The sequence below is a fragment of the Haliotis cracherodii genome, unplaced genomic scaffold, assembly GCF_022045235.1.
Source record: "Haliotis cracherodii isolate W230 unplaced genomic scaffold, xgHalCrac1.p SCAF_22, whole genome shotgun sequence".
Taxonomy (NCBI): domain Eukaryota; kingdom Metazoa; phylum Mollusca; class Gastropoda; order Lepetellida; family Haliotidae; genus Haliotis; species Haliotis cracherodii.
The window spans coordinates 8,514,899-8,534,229 of NW_027266278.1; the positions used below are offsets into that span (position 1 = coordinate 8,514,899).

The following is a 19,331-nucleotide window of genomic DNA, read 5'->3' on the forward strand; positions in this document are numbered from 1 at the left end:
CCAGATATCTTTCCTGAATGATGCCGCTGTTGGCAACATTAGCAAACATAAAGAGTCAAGCATCAGACTACAGCTACAACAACTTCCAAGTTCATGCAGGGTTTTGTTGCTCCAATGGTTATTGTCAGTGACATACCATGAATTTTTGGCAAGCCGTTGTGTATGATTTACTTGCTCAGATAACGCTGTTGAATCAACGTCCGATTACGCTCATGCTTACGGACCCATTACCACGAAGGAACAATGTGTTCACACATTTTGTTTCTACATTCATCGGGTCCCACACATACTTTGAATATTATAATCACATCAACTGTGCATTTTGTGACCTATAAGTGTACCTATAATATGCCTACCGACAATGACTGAAAAAGAAGTACAATACTTTTTAAAGATATTGGCTTCCGCTGTGATGCGGCCTTCAAATCCGTTGTTTCAATAAGAGGGAGTTATTGTGAATGTATAACCTTTGACTTACCAAGCGCTGTGAGGAGATTGTTAACAGTTGTAGATTCTGTACGATACAACTTTCAAGACGGGTACTGTCATGATAGATTCAAGACGGGTACTGTCATGATACTTTCAAGACAGTGATGTCATGATACATTCAAGACGGGTACTGTCTTGGTTGATGCATCTCATCGATCCCAATTGCGTGGATCGATGCTCATGATATTAATCACTTGTCTGGTGAAGACTCGATTGTTTACAGACCGCCGTCATAGTAAAACAACAAACCAACCAACCTTGATACATTCAAGAATCAACGTCCGATTACTCTCATGCTTACAGATGAATTACCACGAAGGAATAATGTCCTCACACATATTGTATTTAAGTTCTTCGGATCCTTTGACAAGGATTAAATGAAATTTTCGTATGTCATACATATTCGGGTTCTGTCATGATACATTCAAGATGAATGCTGTCATGGTACGTTCAAGAGACGTGTATTGTCATGATAATTAAAGAATGTGGTGTCATGATACATTCAAGATGAATACTGTCATGATACGTTGAAGAAGGGAACCGTCATGATACGTTCAAGATGGTGCTGTCATGATACAATCAAGACGAGTTCTGTCATGATATATTCAAGATGGTTCTGTTATGATACATCCAAGATGAATACTGTCATGATACATTTAAGACGAGTGGTGTCATGATACATTCAAGGCGGTTCTGTTATGATACATTCAAGATGAATGCTGTCATTATACATTCAAGACGAGTGCTGTCATGATACATTCAAGATGGTTCTGTCATGATACATTCAAGATGGTGCTGTCATGATACATTCAAGATGTTGCTGTCATGATACATTCAAGATGTTGCTCTCATGATACATTCAAAACGAGTGCTGTCATTATACATTCAAGACGAGTGCTGTCATTATACATTCAAGACGAGTACTGTCATTATACATTCAAGACGAGTGCTGCCATTATACATTCAAGACGAATGCTGTCATTATACATTCAAGACGAATGCTGTCATTATACATTCAAGACGAGTACTGTCATTATACATTCAAGACGAGTGCTGTCATTATACATTCAAGACGAATGCTGTCATTATACATTCAAGACGTTGCCGTCATGATACAGTCAAGACGGTGCCGTCATGATACATTCAACACGAGTGCTGTCATGATACATTCAAGAATGGTGCTTTCATCATGAAACACACAAGCCGGCACTGTCCTGAAACATGTAAGACGGGCTCTATAATGACACAGCAATTAACGGTAGGATGATGGCACTACAGGATGCGGGTTTTGGAGGTAGGTGAAGTGTTCGTGTAGTACAAGTTGAAATGGGTCTTCAGCAACCCATGCTGGCCGTAAAAGTTGACTATGCTTGTCGTAAGAGGCGGCTAATTGAATCGGGTGGTCAGGCTCGCTGACTTCGTGCATGCATGTAATGTAGCTGGAATGTTGCCGAGTGCGGCGTGAAACAACAAACCAACCAACCCAATTACGTGGATCGATGTTCATGATGCCAATCACTGGATTGTTTGGTCCAGACTCGAGTACTTATAGACCGCCGCCAAATACCTGGAATATTGCTGAGTGCGGTGTTAAACAACAACAACAACAACAACAAATAACAAACTGGAATTACCAGCTGACTAACTATTATCATTGCAATGTTGTAAGTACATGGAGATATTAACGGGAGACTTGAGACAAGGGGATTAAGCACAACAATTCTAGAAGCATACGATCTTCTTTTGTATATGAGTATATGATTCAACAAGACAGTCGAACATGTGCCTAGACAGTGTCAGCATGTAAACTCAAGAGACACAATATTTCATGTGTTATGCTTATAACCACAACAGTATGATCTCCTTGGTGACGTATTATTGCTGCTTAACGTCAAAGTCCGCATCACTGCAGACAGCATGTAATGTAGTATAACGGGTTTTTTATTCTAAGTAATGTCTTGGCCCGTCTATTCGGCCATTTACACTCGGTGAGAAGGTAATCTTAGAATATATCCACACTAAATCATTCACAATATAAGAAACAATACTCCCATTAACACCGTGAGGGAATAAACAAAGTCATCTATGATCATAAAACCTCCACCTTTATGTCGAATTACAGTGTATGACCACATGTTTATATCTCACGGTTTGTGCCAATTATGAATTTAATGCATCTGTGTTATTGTTCCTGCACTATTTTCTAAAGGTAGTGTCAACAGCTCGAAATCAGTGGCGTCAGTAGTATTGAATACTGAGGACAAAATAATAAGAATTATAGCTATTGTGCAAGTGATACAAAGCAAACAAGTCCTGGGTTTCATTTTTTCAAAAAACTAACAACAGGAAACTAATGATAGTAGAAAAAAAGTTAACGGAACACCATGTCAAAATGAGTTTATTATCCATGCATTGATGTATTGATGCGGAAGTAATCTTTTTGGTCAATGTTTGCCTGTTGAATTTAACGGCGATTTGTTGAAGGACCAGTTTCCCAATAAGCTGCGTGTTGTCATTTGTGGGGGACGAACTGGCTATGGATCAATATACCACTTGGAAATTAGGTGTAAGACTTGTGTTGCATTTTACACCTTGCCATTTGTTGCTACAGTCCATAATCTCATCGCCTACAATTTCAGCAGAAAATCAATGCCTGGCGTTATCAAAGGTTGTCCCATAGTACCCCCCATGTCTGGAAGAGTCAGAATTAATGAGCCGGGGTTTTAGTAATGTTGAATGTCATTGGCAGGGGCATGTTGGCTTGGTATCAACATGCACAGAATGAACCAGTGATGATTTAGCTGACACTAATGTTTACTCTGTATCATTTCACCGCACAGTCGTTGTCAGCTACATGATGAATCAGGGGTAAGCCGCAGTTTGTTATATCAATCCTATTTTTCTAGTAACATTAAAAATATATCATATCTGGGGTTTTCTTACTTTGATTGTTTTTTCATCAATTCTTTGTCATCAAAACTGGAGTGTTGACTTTCGCACATTAAGCGTAAATCGGTGGCGATGAGGAAGACTCCAGATATTTAAAACTGCATCTATTCTAAATCCAAACGAGCAATGAAAGTATATAAACCCGAATCCTGCTTGACAGAAATTCCATATGAAACACTGTTTACCCGAAACCTGATAATCAATAAAACGACACGAAACGCTCTTAATCAGTATCTTGATAATGAATAAAAACACATGAAACACTGTTAACTAGAAACCTGATAATTAATAAAACCACTTGAAACCATGTTTACCATAGAACCTGATAATAAAATCCCATGATATACTGTAAATCAGGAACCTGATAATCAATAAAACCACGTGAAACCTTGTTTACCTAGACTTAATAATCAATAAAGCCATGTGAAAATAAGTTGTTCCAGAACATGCTTGTCATGAGAAACCATATTAACCCATAAACTGTTTGGCAGTAAAATCACATAAAACCCTGCTAAGACAGTGTACTGACTTTATATTATCATATAAACTTTTAACAATGGAAGCAATGAACACGTATTTCTACGGCAATGGCCTCGTTAATCCGGAAATCTGAATACCCTTGGTGTATTTTGATATACAATATTTATGTCTATTACAGCTTCAAGGGAAATAGGTTTATTTGTATCTACAATGTTTATATCGGTGACTGTTTCAAGGAAAGGAGTAATCTTTATGAACACCAGTTTTTAGTCGTGGTCATATGCCCAGAATATGATGAGCACAAATACCACATCTTTTCTTGGTGTGCGATAGAGTGAAGCCGAGCGATGAGAACGTTGACATTTCATGCTGAAGGCTGGGTTCGACTGGTTACATCGGGACATTGTGTGAAGTAGTAGTAAAGTCGGGGGAATAATGCTACAATCTACTATGACCCATCTAACGCACTTTCACTCTCATTTATAATGTAGGGGTAGATGCCGTTGTAGACGTACACGTAGGACGTGTATATAGATGAAAAGTAGGTGAATCTGTATAAGTAGATTAAGATAGAGTCGTAGACGTAGATTTATATGTAAGCGTAGACGTAGGTGGAGATGAAGATATATAAGTAGACTTGGATGTAAATGTACATAAAGAAACAGACGCAGAAAACGATGTCGTTGTCGTTGTACATTTTCGATGTTGATTTCCAATTGTTGATGTTTACGGATTGGTTGTTATTACACCATACAAATGCAAGCTAAATATGGCTCTTTGTGCTGACGTCGAGCCTTATCGCCCTAAGTTCCAAATAGTAATACTAACGCGTCCGCTATATTAAAAGTTGTAATCAAACATGGCTTGAACGTTTCTGATAAAATGCACGTAGATGAATGTGTACACTAAACATGTACGTCGACGTTGATGTAGGAGTATACGTAGACGTAGTCGATAAGGTAAATATAGATGTAGATATATAAGCAGATACACGTGTAAAAGTAGATGGGGATGTAGGCGCAGGTGTAGACATAGACGACGATTAGAGGTAGAGATGCATTTGGGAGTAAAACGCAATGTAGGTCATCGCAAAGGTGTTTGAACATTCAAGCTTAGTTCAACACATTCCGTATCCCAAAAGATATACATAGTTCATGTTTGAAGAATGTGCAGTAAACTTTGAGAACAATTCAAACATAAAAAATAACCCATGAATTATTTCCTGACGTACTTCATCACCTATGCACCTGACACTATTGTATATGAGGTCGTACTTCCTGAACCATCTAAATGGTTATGTCATGATAAGTTGAAAATGACATTGAAACATTAACCAGTGATAGACCTGAGATATGAATGTTACTTTTACATGTTTTGAACAAACTGTCTTTGCTTGGACTTTAAAACCTTCAGGTAAAACACTTCATTCATCTGCTTATCGGTTTGGGATTCCTCAACAATGCTTACACATAGATCATGCCTATGAACTGTTTAGAAAACTCCTGGCAAAGCTGGAGACGAATACATGTGTAGGAGATTGTAGTGCGAGTTAAACATGACAAGCTGCTCTACAAGCAAGGATGCTTTCAGAGTGGAGCACCGGCAGCCTGACATCAAATGCAAAGTTCCCTCATCAAACTCTTCAAGCATTTCTCTCCATCATTCCTATGATACCACACACCAATGGCAATCACGTTGACACTGACATTTAAATGTGGAACGAAATGTTCCAGGTTTTTTTTCCTATGGAGCACACACCTTGTCTCATTCTGCATAGTAATAGTAATAGTAGTAGTAGTAGTAGTAGTAGTAGTAGTAGTGGTAATAGTAGTAGTAATAGTAGTAGTAGTAGTAATAGTAGTCGTTGTAGTAGTCGTGGTGGAAGTAGCAGTAGTATTCGTAGTAATAGTAGTAGGAGTAGGAGGAGAGGAAATATACCCATCTCGAACAGTAGTGTTAGAAGCAGGAGAGAAAGGACCATTAGCAGCAGAATGTGTTAATGTAAATGTTCATGTTCATGTAAATGACGATCTATGGCGATGTTTTCAAGCTGTGTCATTTATCCACCAACACTAAACCATTATCATGGAAAACGCAAGCCAGGTTCTGCTGGCTCATGTATTTGCATGTGAAGGTATGGAGATGTTTCAAGACCTGTCAGTGAAACACTAAACCTACCTTCCCCGGTAATTCCCACATCAATTATTCAACTGCTCAAATTATTACCCCCAATGGATCTCGTAGTGGACACTTGTGACATGTCTTAAATACTTCTGCCATGCATGCTGTGTCATGCAGTTTCTGGCCAGATACGTTTGCAGTTGTTGGACGTCTTGAGTAGAATTTGTTTTAATGTATGTGAGGATAATGGCGTGATGTGGTGGTGGAGGCGGATCTGGGGAAAATGACACATATATACTTGCCTAATCGTCTGTGAGTGTTATGGGGAGATTAAACTTCCATCTGTCAAGTCGTAGCTGAAAACAAAAACGCAAGGAATCCGTTATGTGTTTTGAATAATGTGATATTCAGTGTTATATCTCACTCAGAAAAAAACTCATTTTAAGCATAATTTCAAATTATTGTGGAATATAAATCATATATTTAACGAACCAACAATTGTTTTAACCAGGCATCATGGTACTGTCAGACGTCTATGGCGCCACAATTAGCTGTGGAGAGCTGCATTGCTACTGCGTTTCAGGAAACCATGATTCTCACTGATTGGCTCTGATCATGTTACTTGCTTTGACAACACCGTTCTCGTGCTCGTGGGTTTCAAATGGAACATACGAGTAGTGGCTGAAAAGTTCTGAAATCAACTATGAAGGGTGTATAGTACACAGTGTGCGTGTATTATCTACAATACGTCCCCCACACACATTCTGCATTTGAACCAAGTACACAACCAGACAGCATTTCTTAACATGCATCAAAACGACGAGGTATTCTCCATTAATGAAAAAGGACAAAACTGGCTACCATTTTGGCATCAAGTATCTTCAACTGAAAGGGATAACTCCAACAGCCATCTATCAGGACGTGGTGTCAACTTTAGGGGATGATGTTCCGTCCTTTGCCACTGCTAGGATGTTGACAGAGTTCAAGACGGGAAGAGGGAGCCTTGAAGGTGATCCAAGGCAAAAGTGGCGAAATATTCATAACATGGACGGGCAATGATGAAGGTTTCAGCAAGCTGGCTAGCAAGGCTTTTCACTTCTAATCAGAAACGCTCGTTTGATAAAGACACAGGTGGAATTGTTGAGCAATTTGGGACCATGGATACGTCATGGGATCACCTCTTTTAGACAAACAACGGTCAAAGCAGTGAAGATATCTATTGTCTCCAATTCCGAAGAAGCCATCATCTGGCAAGGACATGGCTTCTGTAATCTGGGGCTCCAAAGGAGACCAAGATTATGCTGCTCTGCTTAGGCTTTTGCGTGAGAATATCAACGTCGCGGAAAACTGGCCAATGCACCTGTCCACAAGTTCGTTATCGCCATGGTTACAATGCCTGACATTGGCTTTGAACTCATTGAATTTCCTCCACAATCACCAGATGCGGCACGGTAAGAAGTCCACTCCTTCCCAAACGTGAAGTAAGAACTATCTGGCAAGCATTATGCAAATAATGATGGCGTCATTTCACTGTGTAAGATTTTTATAAAAGCCTCTGGCGTCAACTAAATCACTCACTTACTCCTCACACCACTGTCTTATAACAGTGCCTTATGTTAAATGTTTCATTGATGTTATTAAATGTTAATATTATCTTATGGTGTTAAAGATATATACTCGATCCATCTCATACCAGACATGTTCTATAGGGAAAAGGTCTGAATATGCGGCCGGCCATGGCAATACAGCAGTGTGATGCTGGCTCAAAGGGTCTGTTGAAACACCTGCAACATGGGGCGGGCATTTTCCTGCTGCAACGCAACGTTTCGACTCTGCATTTGCCCAAAGGGTAGAACATGAGTAGAACAAGGTAGCGTACGTCATTCAAATTGCCATTAACAATGACGAATAGTGTTCTCCCATGAATTGTGATGCCACCCAATACCATTACACTTCCACCCCATAACTGACGACGTTGCGTGACACAAGCGTCTCTTGGCCGCCTGTAGACCCTTCAAAGACCATCAGAAATGTCTAGATGAAACCTAGGCTCATCTCTGTCCCAATCTTGTCTGCTGATCCTCAGAGGTTGTCTCCACTAAGCTATGCATGCCTGGCAGAGACGTAAAGGTAAACTGGGTGTATCGCTGGTCGTCGGGGCTGGATGTTGTGTTCCCTCAACCGGTTGAGTACGATTCAGTCACTACTTGGTCTCAATATAGGAATTGTATTGGCTGTCAATGTGGCAGTTTGGTATCATAGATGCACCAACCGAATATGTTTGTCTTGCGGACATTACGTCACACGAGGAAGACCGGCCCGGTGCAAGTCATGACTGATGCCCTGCTGAAGATAACGTCTGCAAAGGGATTGCAATAGTATCTGTATTGGACCTTATATGTAGCACAGTTACTTAAGTATATAAAGCATATATCCGTTTGTATATATCAAGGATATATTTAACTGGTAACTTCAGGTAGCGTAAGCATTAACGTGCTTCGAGTATAGTTCTTCTTGGTCTTATTGTGAAAATAATATTCCAATGCCAGATATTGACCCACTCTATTGCCTTATACACAATCTCAAACGGATGGTGATAGTTAATCGAGGGTATCACGCTAACGACCGATAATTAAATTTAATTTCTCAGAACCGATATTCTCATTGACACAGGGGGACAAGAATCGGTTAACGACCAAACCGATGACCAGAGGTGGTTGGGTGAAAACACTTCCGCATATTTGTTTTCAGCAAATGCTTTTTTTCCTGAGTGATGATTAAGTCTTTTAAATTGTCCAATCGTTATCTCATCTGTCTTTACACTGAGATGATATTTGCCCAGACCTCTTCACAGAGGAACGTCGGTATGTGTAGTGCTAGGAGAGCAACAGCGATTTTGCTTATTGTTCGTGATAGAGATATGCAATGATCCGGAAATCGTTAAGCGTCGCTGCTTTCTTTTCCTTTGTTCCAAATGTATATGTATTATAATAAGAAGTACCCATGCCACCATTCAAAATGATGCCAGAGTTATTACTAAGCTGTACAGGAGTGATGATTCCGTTTTTCCAATCGTCAATTTACCCTTCATGTCGAGCAACATAACGTCAGTTCAATTTTTTGGCCGTCTACATTTCTCATCTGGAACTTAATACCATGTATATATTATTCAAATTTCACAGAAAGACAAATAGTTTATTTATCTTATTATTAGGTGTCAACAATTAGAAGGGAATGATACTTATTTCCGATACAAGTTTATATTACTTACACTTTTGTATTGCTTTCTTTTCTAACCATTCATGTACGAGGACAGGTGACATGTTCTCAGCCGAACTATGATGGAGGCAAAAATATGGCTTATTGTCATGAAATATGAAACAAACAATATGTGTTGTACTGATCGATATACTTATATCAGAATATGTCTAGAAATGCCAATATAGTCTTGGAAAGGTTTTCCAGACCTTTTGTCATTTTATTTTGATATGCGAAAACATAATCACGCATTTGAGAATTGGAACTACAACGCCAGGTTTGCTACTAAAGTGGAAATTAAGTTTTTTGCTGTTTAATGACACTCGGCTCCACACGCAATTCAGAGTTCTCCCGTTTGTACTGAGTTCCGACACGAGTCTCTCACCATGCATTGTGCACAGACACATATAACTAACACGTCGGTCAATGGTTCTTCGCGTTAATGTAAATATTGTTAGAAATGGCTTAAAAAACTATTCCTGACAGTATGGGTTACGTTCATCTCAGTCGGCAGTCGAAGTGACCTAGGTGATCTGATACGAGTTAGTGAGTAAGATTTTACGCCGTTTTAGCAATATTCCAGCAATATCACGGCGGGGATGAGAGGACACCAGAAATGGGCTTGACACATTGTACCAATTATGGTAATCGAACCTTGGTCTTCGTGGAGAGCAAACGCTTTAACTACTAGGCTACCCTATCTATACTACACACACCTATATAATTATCTAAATCCCAACTAGATATGCTAATACAATTGAACGTATTGCCGTTACAGTAGGCTTGATATGAATCATTATCAATCAAAAAGGTCAATGGCAATATTGAATTCCATGAGGACTACCGAGGTCAAGTAGGATTCCTTGGGATCACAAGCTTGTGTCTGTATGGAGGGACCAGAGACTTCAATAACGTCCTTATATTAGCCCTCTCACGTTGGATCGCTGTTGTTATTGAAAACTTGAATTGCTACCAAAACCTTAGACAAGATTAACTGAAAGCCTTGAAGGTTGGCATATGAGTACAATGAGACTATACACTCTACTCAACGGTATCATGCCATATCTGAATTAAAAAAGCAATGCCCTCGGCAGTTATACGGTTATACGGTCTCAGTATGTATTTGTCTTTGCAAGCACTACAATAAAGACAATCCTTTTCCACTAAATGTCTCTACTGCACGATGATGCTCGCGATAATCTCACGTTTCCTGCCTTGTCAAAGAGTCCATGGCTCGTGTGTTACGTAGAGAGGGGTTTATGGAAGTCCAAGGCATTCAATTGCACTATTTCAATGAGAACATTCCCGTGATCTGAGCGGTAAACACGACGATCGCGATCAGTCGTATTTGTGTTCCATGGGATTACGATGGACAAGCAGCCTAATAACATATGTATACACGCTGTTGCTGAAGTAAAGCCCTGACTACGGTTGGTTACAGGTTCCCTACCATTAAAACATTCTTATCACGTGAAGCCGTCCTTGTTGAAGTTGACTAGTTCATTCATTCTGGCCCGGTAAACTAAAGGCTATTATGCATACTTATAGGGAAGTATATATAGAATTCCGATATGTTTTCCGATTTTCTTGGAGAGAGAAGTTTAACATCCGTCACTGCCTAAGACATCCAACTTCCTAGAATGACCTATTAATACTTCAAATAAACCCTTTCTATAATCATTAAACTTATCTTGGACGAATTCCGTTGTTTAGATTTTGCCAGTCCGAAAAGAAATTCCGAAGCAAATGCATAAAGAAGCTGATCGCTAAGGGGAGCACAACTGGTGCCCATGGCAATGCATACGTCTTGTCTTAAAGTCTTAACCCCAAATTCCTCATGATGTTGTCAAGAGAAAGTCCTGTCTATGGTGGCAAACTTTTTTTTAATTAGAGCAACAAAACACATTCCGTAATCATAAGAACTACCTTCTAAAAGCAGAGATCATTGTGCAATTCCGTCTAAATAATGAGCATGTGTTTATGAATCACTTTTAAATAATGATGATACCAGGTGTTCGCGTATATTGTCTAACCGGTATGATAGTCGGTATGACATCGAATGGTACAAAACCGAAACTGAAAAAGATAGGCATGCAGCGCTTGTTAATGACACCATGGCTAATAAATCATCATTGCTATTCACGTCAGTGTTTCTATCTTAGTGAAACTCTTAGAAACCTCATCATGACTGCGACCTGTACTAATAACATGTGCGACCTCCCGGTCTCTGGATTCTCCGTCGCATCGTGGTAGTCATTGAAGATATCGCTTGTCCTCGTTCAAAGTGTGAATCATGTCTGACTCTTACCAGTTGATTGGAGGATGTCGAACAAGTCAATCTCCATCATCCCAGAAATTTTTGATATAGGCATGACTGGAAAGTGTGCTGGCTAATTAAGGTAACGCTTTGACGTTATCGGTTTTCAGGAAGTCCTCACAATAAGACGTTATCGTGCGGGAAAAGGGTGGGCTCTTTCCTTTCCTGTATGGCCCTGCTTGTCGTCAGAAACGACTGGCGGGATCCGGTGATCAGGCTCTCTAGCGTGGTTGATGCATATCATTGTATCCGAATTGCGTGGGTCGATGTTCATGATGTCAATCACTGGATTGTCCGGTCCAGACTCGATTATTCACAGACCGCCATCGTACAGCTGGAATACTGCTGAGTGCTACGTTAAACAAGAAACGATTGAAAGAAGAAACCCTACTGGAACACTAGGCACCGTAAACGGCAATATTATGGATTAATAAACATAAACTTGGAATTATATAAATTTTCATTGTACCTCATACGTGGCAGATATGAAGGCTTGTATCAATGTAAGAGGCATTTTCTCATGTTGCATAATGGTTGCATCTCAATTGTGGAGCGTCTATTGAGGCACTGTGGCAGCAAGGTCAACAAGCGCTTCACGTCATCAAACAACTTATTCTTATACACAAGTATCGTCGTGCCAGTTGCTGTAGCTTCATAAGATACATGTACAAACTCATGGAAACACGTCGTCACACTCTAATGTAGGTACACATCCACAAATATACAAACTCATGCACTAATGTAGGTTTATACTCATGGAGACACGTCGTCACACAATAATGTAGATGCATACTCATGGAGACACGTCGTCACACACTAATCTAGGTACATACTCATGGAGAAACGTCGTCACACAATAATGTAGGTACATACTCATGGAGACACGTCGTCACAAAATAATGTAGGTACACATCCACAAATATACGAACTCATGCACTAATGTAGGTTTACACTCATGAAGAACACAAAAATGCAGGTGCATACTCATGGATACACGTCGTCACACACTAATGTAGGTAAATACTCATGGAAACACGTCGTCACACAATAATGTAGGTACATACTCATGGAGAGACGTCGTCACACACTTATGTAGGTACATACTCATGGATACACGTCGTCACACACTTATGTAGGTACATACTCATGGAGACGCGTCGTCACACACTAATGTAGGTAAATACTCATGGAAACACGTCGTCACACAATAATGTAGGTACACATCCACAAATATACAAACTCATGCACTAATGTAGGTTTACACTCATGGAGACACGGCGTCACACAATAATGTAGGTGCATACTCATGGAGACACGTCGTCACACACTAATGTAGGTAAATACTCATGGAGACACGTCGTCACACACTAATGTAGGTACATACTCATGGAGACACATCGTCACACACTAATAAAGGTACATACTCATGGAGACACGTCGTCACACACTAATGTAGGTACATACTCATGGAGACACATCGTCACACACTAATAAAGGTACATACTCATGGAGACACGTCGTCACACAATAATGTAGGTACATACTCATGGAGACAAGTCGTCACACACTAATGTAGATACATACACATGGAGACGCGTCGTCACACAATAATGTAGGTACATACTCATGGAGACACGTCGTCACACACTTATGTAGGTACACAGTCATGAAGACAAAATGTCACACAATGATGGGGGTACACACTCATGGAGACAAGTCGTCACACACTTATGTAGGTACACACTCATGGAGACAAGTCGTCACACACTAATGTACGTACACAGTCATGGAGACAAGTCGTCACACACTTATATAGGTACATACTCATGGAGACACGTCGTCACACATTTATGTAGGTACCCAGTCATGGAGACACGGCGTCACACAATAATGTAAGTACATACTCATAGAGACACGTCGTCACACAATAATGTAGGTACATACTCATGGAAACACGTCGTCACACACTAATGTAGGTACACATCCACAAATATACAAACTCATGCACTAATGTAGGTTTATACTCATGGAGACACGGCGTCACATAATAATGTAGGTGCATACTCATGGAGACACGTCGTCACACACTAATGTAGGTACATACTCATGGAGAAACGTCGTCACACACTAATGTAGGTACATACTCATGGAGACACGTCGTCACACAATAATGTAGGTACACATCCACAAATATACAAACTCATGCACTAATGTAGGTTTACACTCATGGAGACACGGCGTCACACAATAATGTAGGTGCATACTCATGGAGACACGTCGTCACACACTAATGTAGGTAAATACTCATGGAGACACGTCGTCACACACTAATGTAGGTACATACTCATGGAGACACATCGTCACACACTAATAAAGGTACATACTCATGGAGACACGTCGTCACACACTAATGTAGGTACATACTCATGGAGACACATCGTCACACACTAATAAAGGTACATACTCATGGAGACACGTCGTCACACAATAATGTAGGTACATACTCATGGAGACAAGTCGTCACACACTAATGTAGATACATACACATGGAGACGCGTCGTCACACAATAATGTAGGTACATACTCATGGAGACACGTCGTCACACACTTATGTAGGTACACAGTCATGAAGACAAAATGTCACACAATGATGGGGGTACACACTCATGGAGACAAGTCGTCACACACTTATGTAGGTACACACTCATGGAGACAAGTCGTCACACACTAATGTACGTACACAGTCATGGAGACAAGTCGTCACACACTTATATAGGTACATACTCATGGAGACACGTCGTCACACATTTATGTAGGTACCCAGTCATGGAGACACGTCGTCACACACGAATGTAGGTACACACTCATGGAGACAAGTCGTCACACAATGATGGGGGTACACACTCATGGAGACACGTCGCCACACACTTATGTAGGTACAGATCCATAGATTTACAAATTCATGCACTAATGTAGGTACTCCCCTAATATATAGATGCTGATTCACTAATGTAACAGACACTTGTTCATTAACATCAGAACACAGTCTATCTTGAGCTAATGTTGTCACTCACCTATGGTACTCATCGTTGCAGCATTAAAAACAAACATGAACTCGAATAGGTCTTTTATATTTATTTTTAGAATCCAACAAAGCTCAATATATTATTATTTCACAGGTAATACTGGTAATTGCATACATTTCCCTGAATAGATTTAAGCGGAATAACTTTCCCCCGAATACGAAATATAGTTAACAGCATGATCCATCTGTTCCCGTTAATCTTACTATCACAATTATCGCTGATATGTAATAACGTTTGCATTCTGTAGATCGAATCATTTTGATAATGCCGCATCAATGGAAATGTTAAAAATCATTTTTGAAATTGTCAACATGTTTATTATATTCGTCACAATGCACGTTTAAGTGACTCCTTCTGACCAAAGACATCCCCGTGAGATATTCTTGTGACACAGCTACCCCTATACCCAATCCTCCGATGCCTATAAAAAAAATTAAGAAAAAAAAATTCATTGGGTACCCGAAATGAATACAATTCGTAACCTAGTACGACATAACTATTGTCGTCACAGATATGAACCCTTAAATTAACAAGCTGGGTGATACAGACCAGCGATGGTTGGGAAGCTGATTCAACACTATTTCATTCAACACTATTTCGCCGAAAGGGTTGAAATTCACTATTTACTATTGTCTTTAAGCGCAATGTCTAGCTGCAAGGTACCAAAGGTTTTGCTTTCTTTTAACAGTTTCTAAAGGAAAATCAGACCAGCCAGGACTCCAAGACCTGACAGGTAAATGTTTTGCCAATGGAGTGGTAACCGAAGCAAAAGAATGAGGTCTTAGCTGAACATTTACGGGAACAAATCTTGAAATTGCGAATAAAGAATTCGCGACGGAAAAGTCCTTTGTACGTCGTCCATCGTCCATGCACTTTACAGCCTTGAAATAGAAATCAGAGTTGAAACAGTCATCAGTATACATGTATATTGCATATAGCACAAGATCATATAGAACACAATTAGCATGTAGAAACAAAGGAGGATTACACCATCTTGGTGAGTGAGTGAGGTTATCACTGCTTCAACATTTGTTTAGTTATATCATGACGTGGCAGCTAGGTAGGCCCGAGTTGACGCCGGTCTTAGACGTGTATCACTTTATTAAAACACTCGAGCAGGATATGACACTGTCAAACCTAGAGTGAGTGAGTGAATATATTTTTACAACGCTTTTAGCAATACTCCAGCAATGTCACGGCATTGTACCCATGTGGGGAATTGAACCCGGGTCCTCGGCTTGACGAGCGAACGCTTTGACCGCTAGGCTACCCACTACACACCGTCAAACTAAGAAATATGATTCGTACGGATCTGGAATGTGAGCCCATTTCTGGAGGAAAATATGAGGAGATACAGGCGCCGTATATTGTTCTCACAAATTTAACTGTGGTTATCTCATGGCTATGGAAGGTACGACCGCTTGTAAAACTGTGGATCATTGATAAGGAAACAAAACATAATAACTTGTAAAACCTCAGTTGTAGTAACGAGATGTCATTGTGTATCAGTTTTGACTTACGCTTGATACGGGTGTTGTCAGCAGGGTTGAAAAGTAATCTCCCCGAACATTTGCATCTTCCATTGTCGCACTTAAGACTGCCTGGACAGCCGCCGTCCATGCACCTTCTTTTTAGCATTTTTACCGGTTTACCTGTGTTTATTCAAGATTTATTCTGCATATGCAAATACCAAACAGAATAGGAGTGATGGAGCGATGATGTTTAAATATAAGTAGCAATATTTCACCTGAAAGCAGGAGCCAGACAGCAGGAGCCAGACAGCAGGAGCCAGTCAGCAGAACCAGACAGCAGGAGCCAGAAAACAGAACCAGACAACAGGAGCTAGACAGCAGGAGCAAGAAAGCAGGAGCCAGACAGCAGAACCAGACAGCAGGAGCCAGAGAGCAGGAGCCAGACAGCAGAAGCCAGAAAACAGAACCAGACAACAGGAGCCAGACAGCAGGAGCCAGAAAGCAGGAGCCAGACAGCAGAACAAGACAACAGGAGACAGAAAGCAGGAGCCAGACAGCAGGAGCCAGAAAGCAGGAACCAGACAGAAGAGCCACACAGCAGGAGCCAGACAGTAGGCGCCAGAAAGCAGGAGCCAGACAGCAGGAGCCAGAAAACAGGAGCCAGAAAGCAGGAGCCAGAAAACAGGAGCCGACAGCAGGAGCCAGAAGGCAGGAGCCACACAACAGGAGCCACACATCAGGAGCCAGAAAACAGAACCAGACAGCAGGAGCCAGAAAGCAGGAGCCAGAAAACAGGAGCCGACAGCAGGAGCCAGAAAGCAGGAGCCACACAACAGGAGCCACACATCAGGAGCCAGAAAACAGAACCAGACAGCAGGAGCCAGAAAGCAGGAGCCATATAGCAGGAGCCAGAAAGCAGGAGCCAGAAAACAGGAGCCAGACAGCAGAACCAGACAGCAGGAGCCAGAAAACAGGAGCCAGACAGCAGGAGCCAGAAAACAAAACCAGACAACAGGAGCTAGACAGCAGGAGCCAGAAAGCAGAAGCCAGACAGCAGAACCAGACTGCAGGAGCCAGACAGCAGGATCCAGAAAGCAGGAGCCAGAAAGCAGGAGCCAGACAGCAGGAGCCAGAAAACAGGAGCCAGACAGCAGGAACCAGAAAGCAGGAGCCAGAAAACAGAACCAGACAACAGGAGCCATACAGCAGGAGCCACACAACAGGAGCCAGAAAGCAGGAGCCAGACCAGAAAGCAGGAGCCAGACAGCAGAACAAGACAGGAGGAGCCAGAAAGCAGGAGCCAGAAAACAGGAGCCGACAGCAGGAGCCAGAAAGCAGGAGCCAGAAAACAGAACGAGACAACAGGAGCCAGAAAGCAGGAGCCACACAGCAGGAGCCAGACAGCAGGAACCAGAGAGAAGAGCCACACAGCAGGAGCCAGACAGTAGGAGCCAGAAAGCAGGAGCCAGACAGCAGGAGCCAGACAACAGGAGCCAGAAAGCAGGAGCCAGAAAACAGGAGCCAGAAAGCAGACCCAGACAGCAGGAGCCAGAAAGCAAGAGCCGACAGCAGGAGCCAGACAGCAGGAGCCACACAGGAGGAGCCAGAAAGCAGAACCAGACAGCAGGAGCCAGAAAGCAGGAGCCAGAAAGCCGGAGCCAGATAGCAGGAGCCACACAACAGGAGCCACACAGCAGGAGCAAGACAGCACGAGCCAGAAAGTAGAGGTGCAACTGCCGAGACAAATAAATCACCCCCAACTAACTTTCTCATTTATTAATGTGTGTGAGTAAACTAATTAATCCTGACTTTCTCCAGTGCATCAAATCATCAAAAGCGCCATTCTCCTGGCTGAGACTAAATTGGATGACTATGACGCCTCAGATATAATGAACTACACAGCCAACACTAAGAACAGATCAACTGACACAAGATCAGGAGGATTAGCAATCCTAGTGGAGAATACTATGAACATGTATGTCTCACACAGCCCATTTAACGGTGACTGTTTTCTTCTAGTCAAGATACCATCTGAGATACTGCTATCTGAGTATGGTTTAGTACTTGGTGTTGCATACATCCCTCCTGAGCGATCACCCCACCATAACCATGTGTGTTTTCATGATATTGGAGCTGAAATATGTAGGTATGATTCTGATTTTGATGTTGTTATGTTACGAGATTATAATGCCAGGACAAGCAGATGTGTGACTTTACTTCTATAGAAAGATTTGTTTGTTGTTTAACGCCGCACTCAGCAATATCCCGGCTATATAACGGCTGTCTGTAAAATCGAATTTGGACCAGACAATCCAGTGATTGATGTCATGAGCATCGATACACGCAATTGAGATCGATGACATGCATCAACCAAGTCAGCGAGCCTGACCAACCGATCCCGTTAGTCGCCTCTTACGACAAACATAGTCGCCTTTTACAGCAAGCATGGGTTGCTGAAGACCTATTCCACCCCGGATCTTCACAGGTCTCCTTTTGACTTTGGAGATGAATTCTAGTATAACTTCAATTGTAAATATTTCAATGAACAAAGTGACATGAACATCACAAGACACTATTCCAAAAGACCAAATATGTTACAACTCATAAGATATCTGTCCAAAAGAAACTATGTTAATTTATTAAAATTATATTATTTTTTTTATTTGTTTTACGCCGCACTTAGTAATATTCCAGCTATATGACGGCGGTCTGTAAATAATCGAGTCTGGACCAGACAATCCAGTGATTGACATCATGAGCAAAAGTGAAGACGTTAAAAATGTAATTTCACTAAATGAAGAAACATTAAGTAACCGAGTATGAACACAATATTCGAATTTATCAAATACCGCTGAACGATTTGTAGCCATGTTTGTCTACAACAACCTAAGCATTTAGGAATGTTAGTGTATTGAGAAAAAAGGCACTGCATCGTTGTATGAAGCTTGAAAGTAGTTCTTCCTAAGCGACCTCTTTTGCACATTTACTGGATCCTTATACCAAGTCTAGGATTGGCTTATATCGCCGATAGTACTATACATCAAATAAACTAATTTCTTAGTAGAAATGTGTAGAATGTAACACAGATGAAGGTTTTGTCCTACCTGGAGAGACAGTAGCTGCCTTGGATGCCGCGTCGGGGTTATCGTAATCTGTGTA

General features: G+C 41.2%; 1 protein-coding gene across 1 annotated transcript; it reads left to right on the forward strand.

Annotated features, from left to right (window-relative positions):
• The first annotated feature begins 6,876 nt into the window (after window positions 1-6,876).
• LOC139471464 (serine/arginine-rich splicing factor 4-like) lies at window positions 6,877-17,838 on the forward strand. The gene is made up of 2 exons (XM_071253825.1): window positions 6,877-7,058; window positions 16,458-17,838. Exons 1-2 carry the CDS (start codon window positions 6,877-6,879, stop codon window positions 17,836-17,838), a joined length of 1,563 nt encoding a protein of 520 aa, XP_071109926.1.
• The last annotated feature ends 1,493 nt before the right edge of the window (window positions 17,839-19,331 follow it).

Excerpts from the sequence above, each read along its gene's own strand:
- LOC139471464 (XM_071253825.1), top strand. The coding sequence starts at position 6,877 with ATGAAAAAGGACAAAACTGGCTACCATTTTGGCATCAAGTATCTTCAA. Across the intron at positions 7,059-16,457 it reads AGCCTTGAAGGTGATCCAAG|GAGCCAGACAGCAGGAGCCA; the intron begins GCAAAAGTGGCG and ends ACCTGAAAGCAG.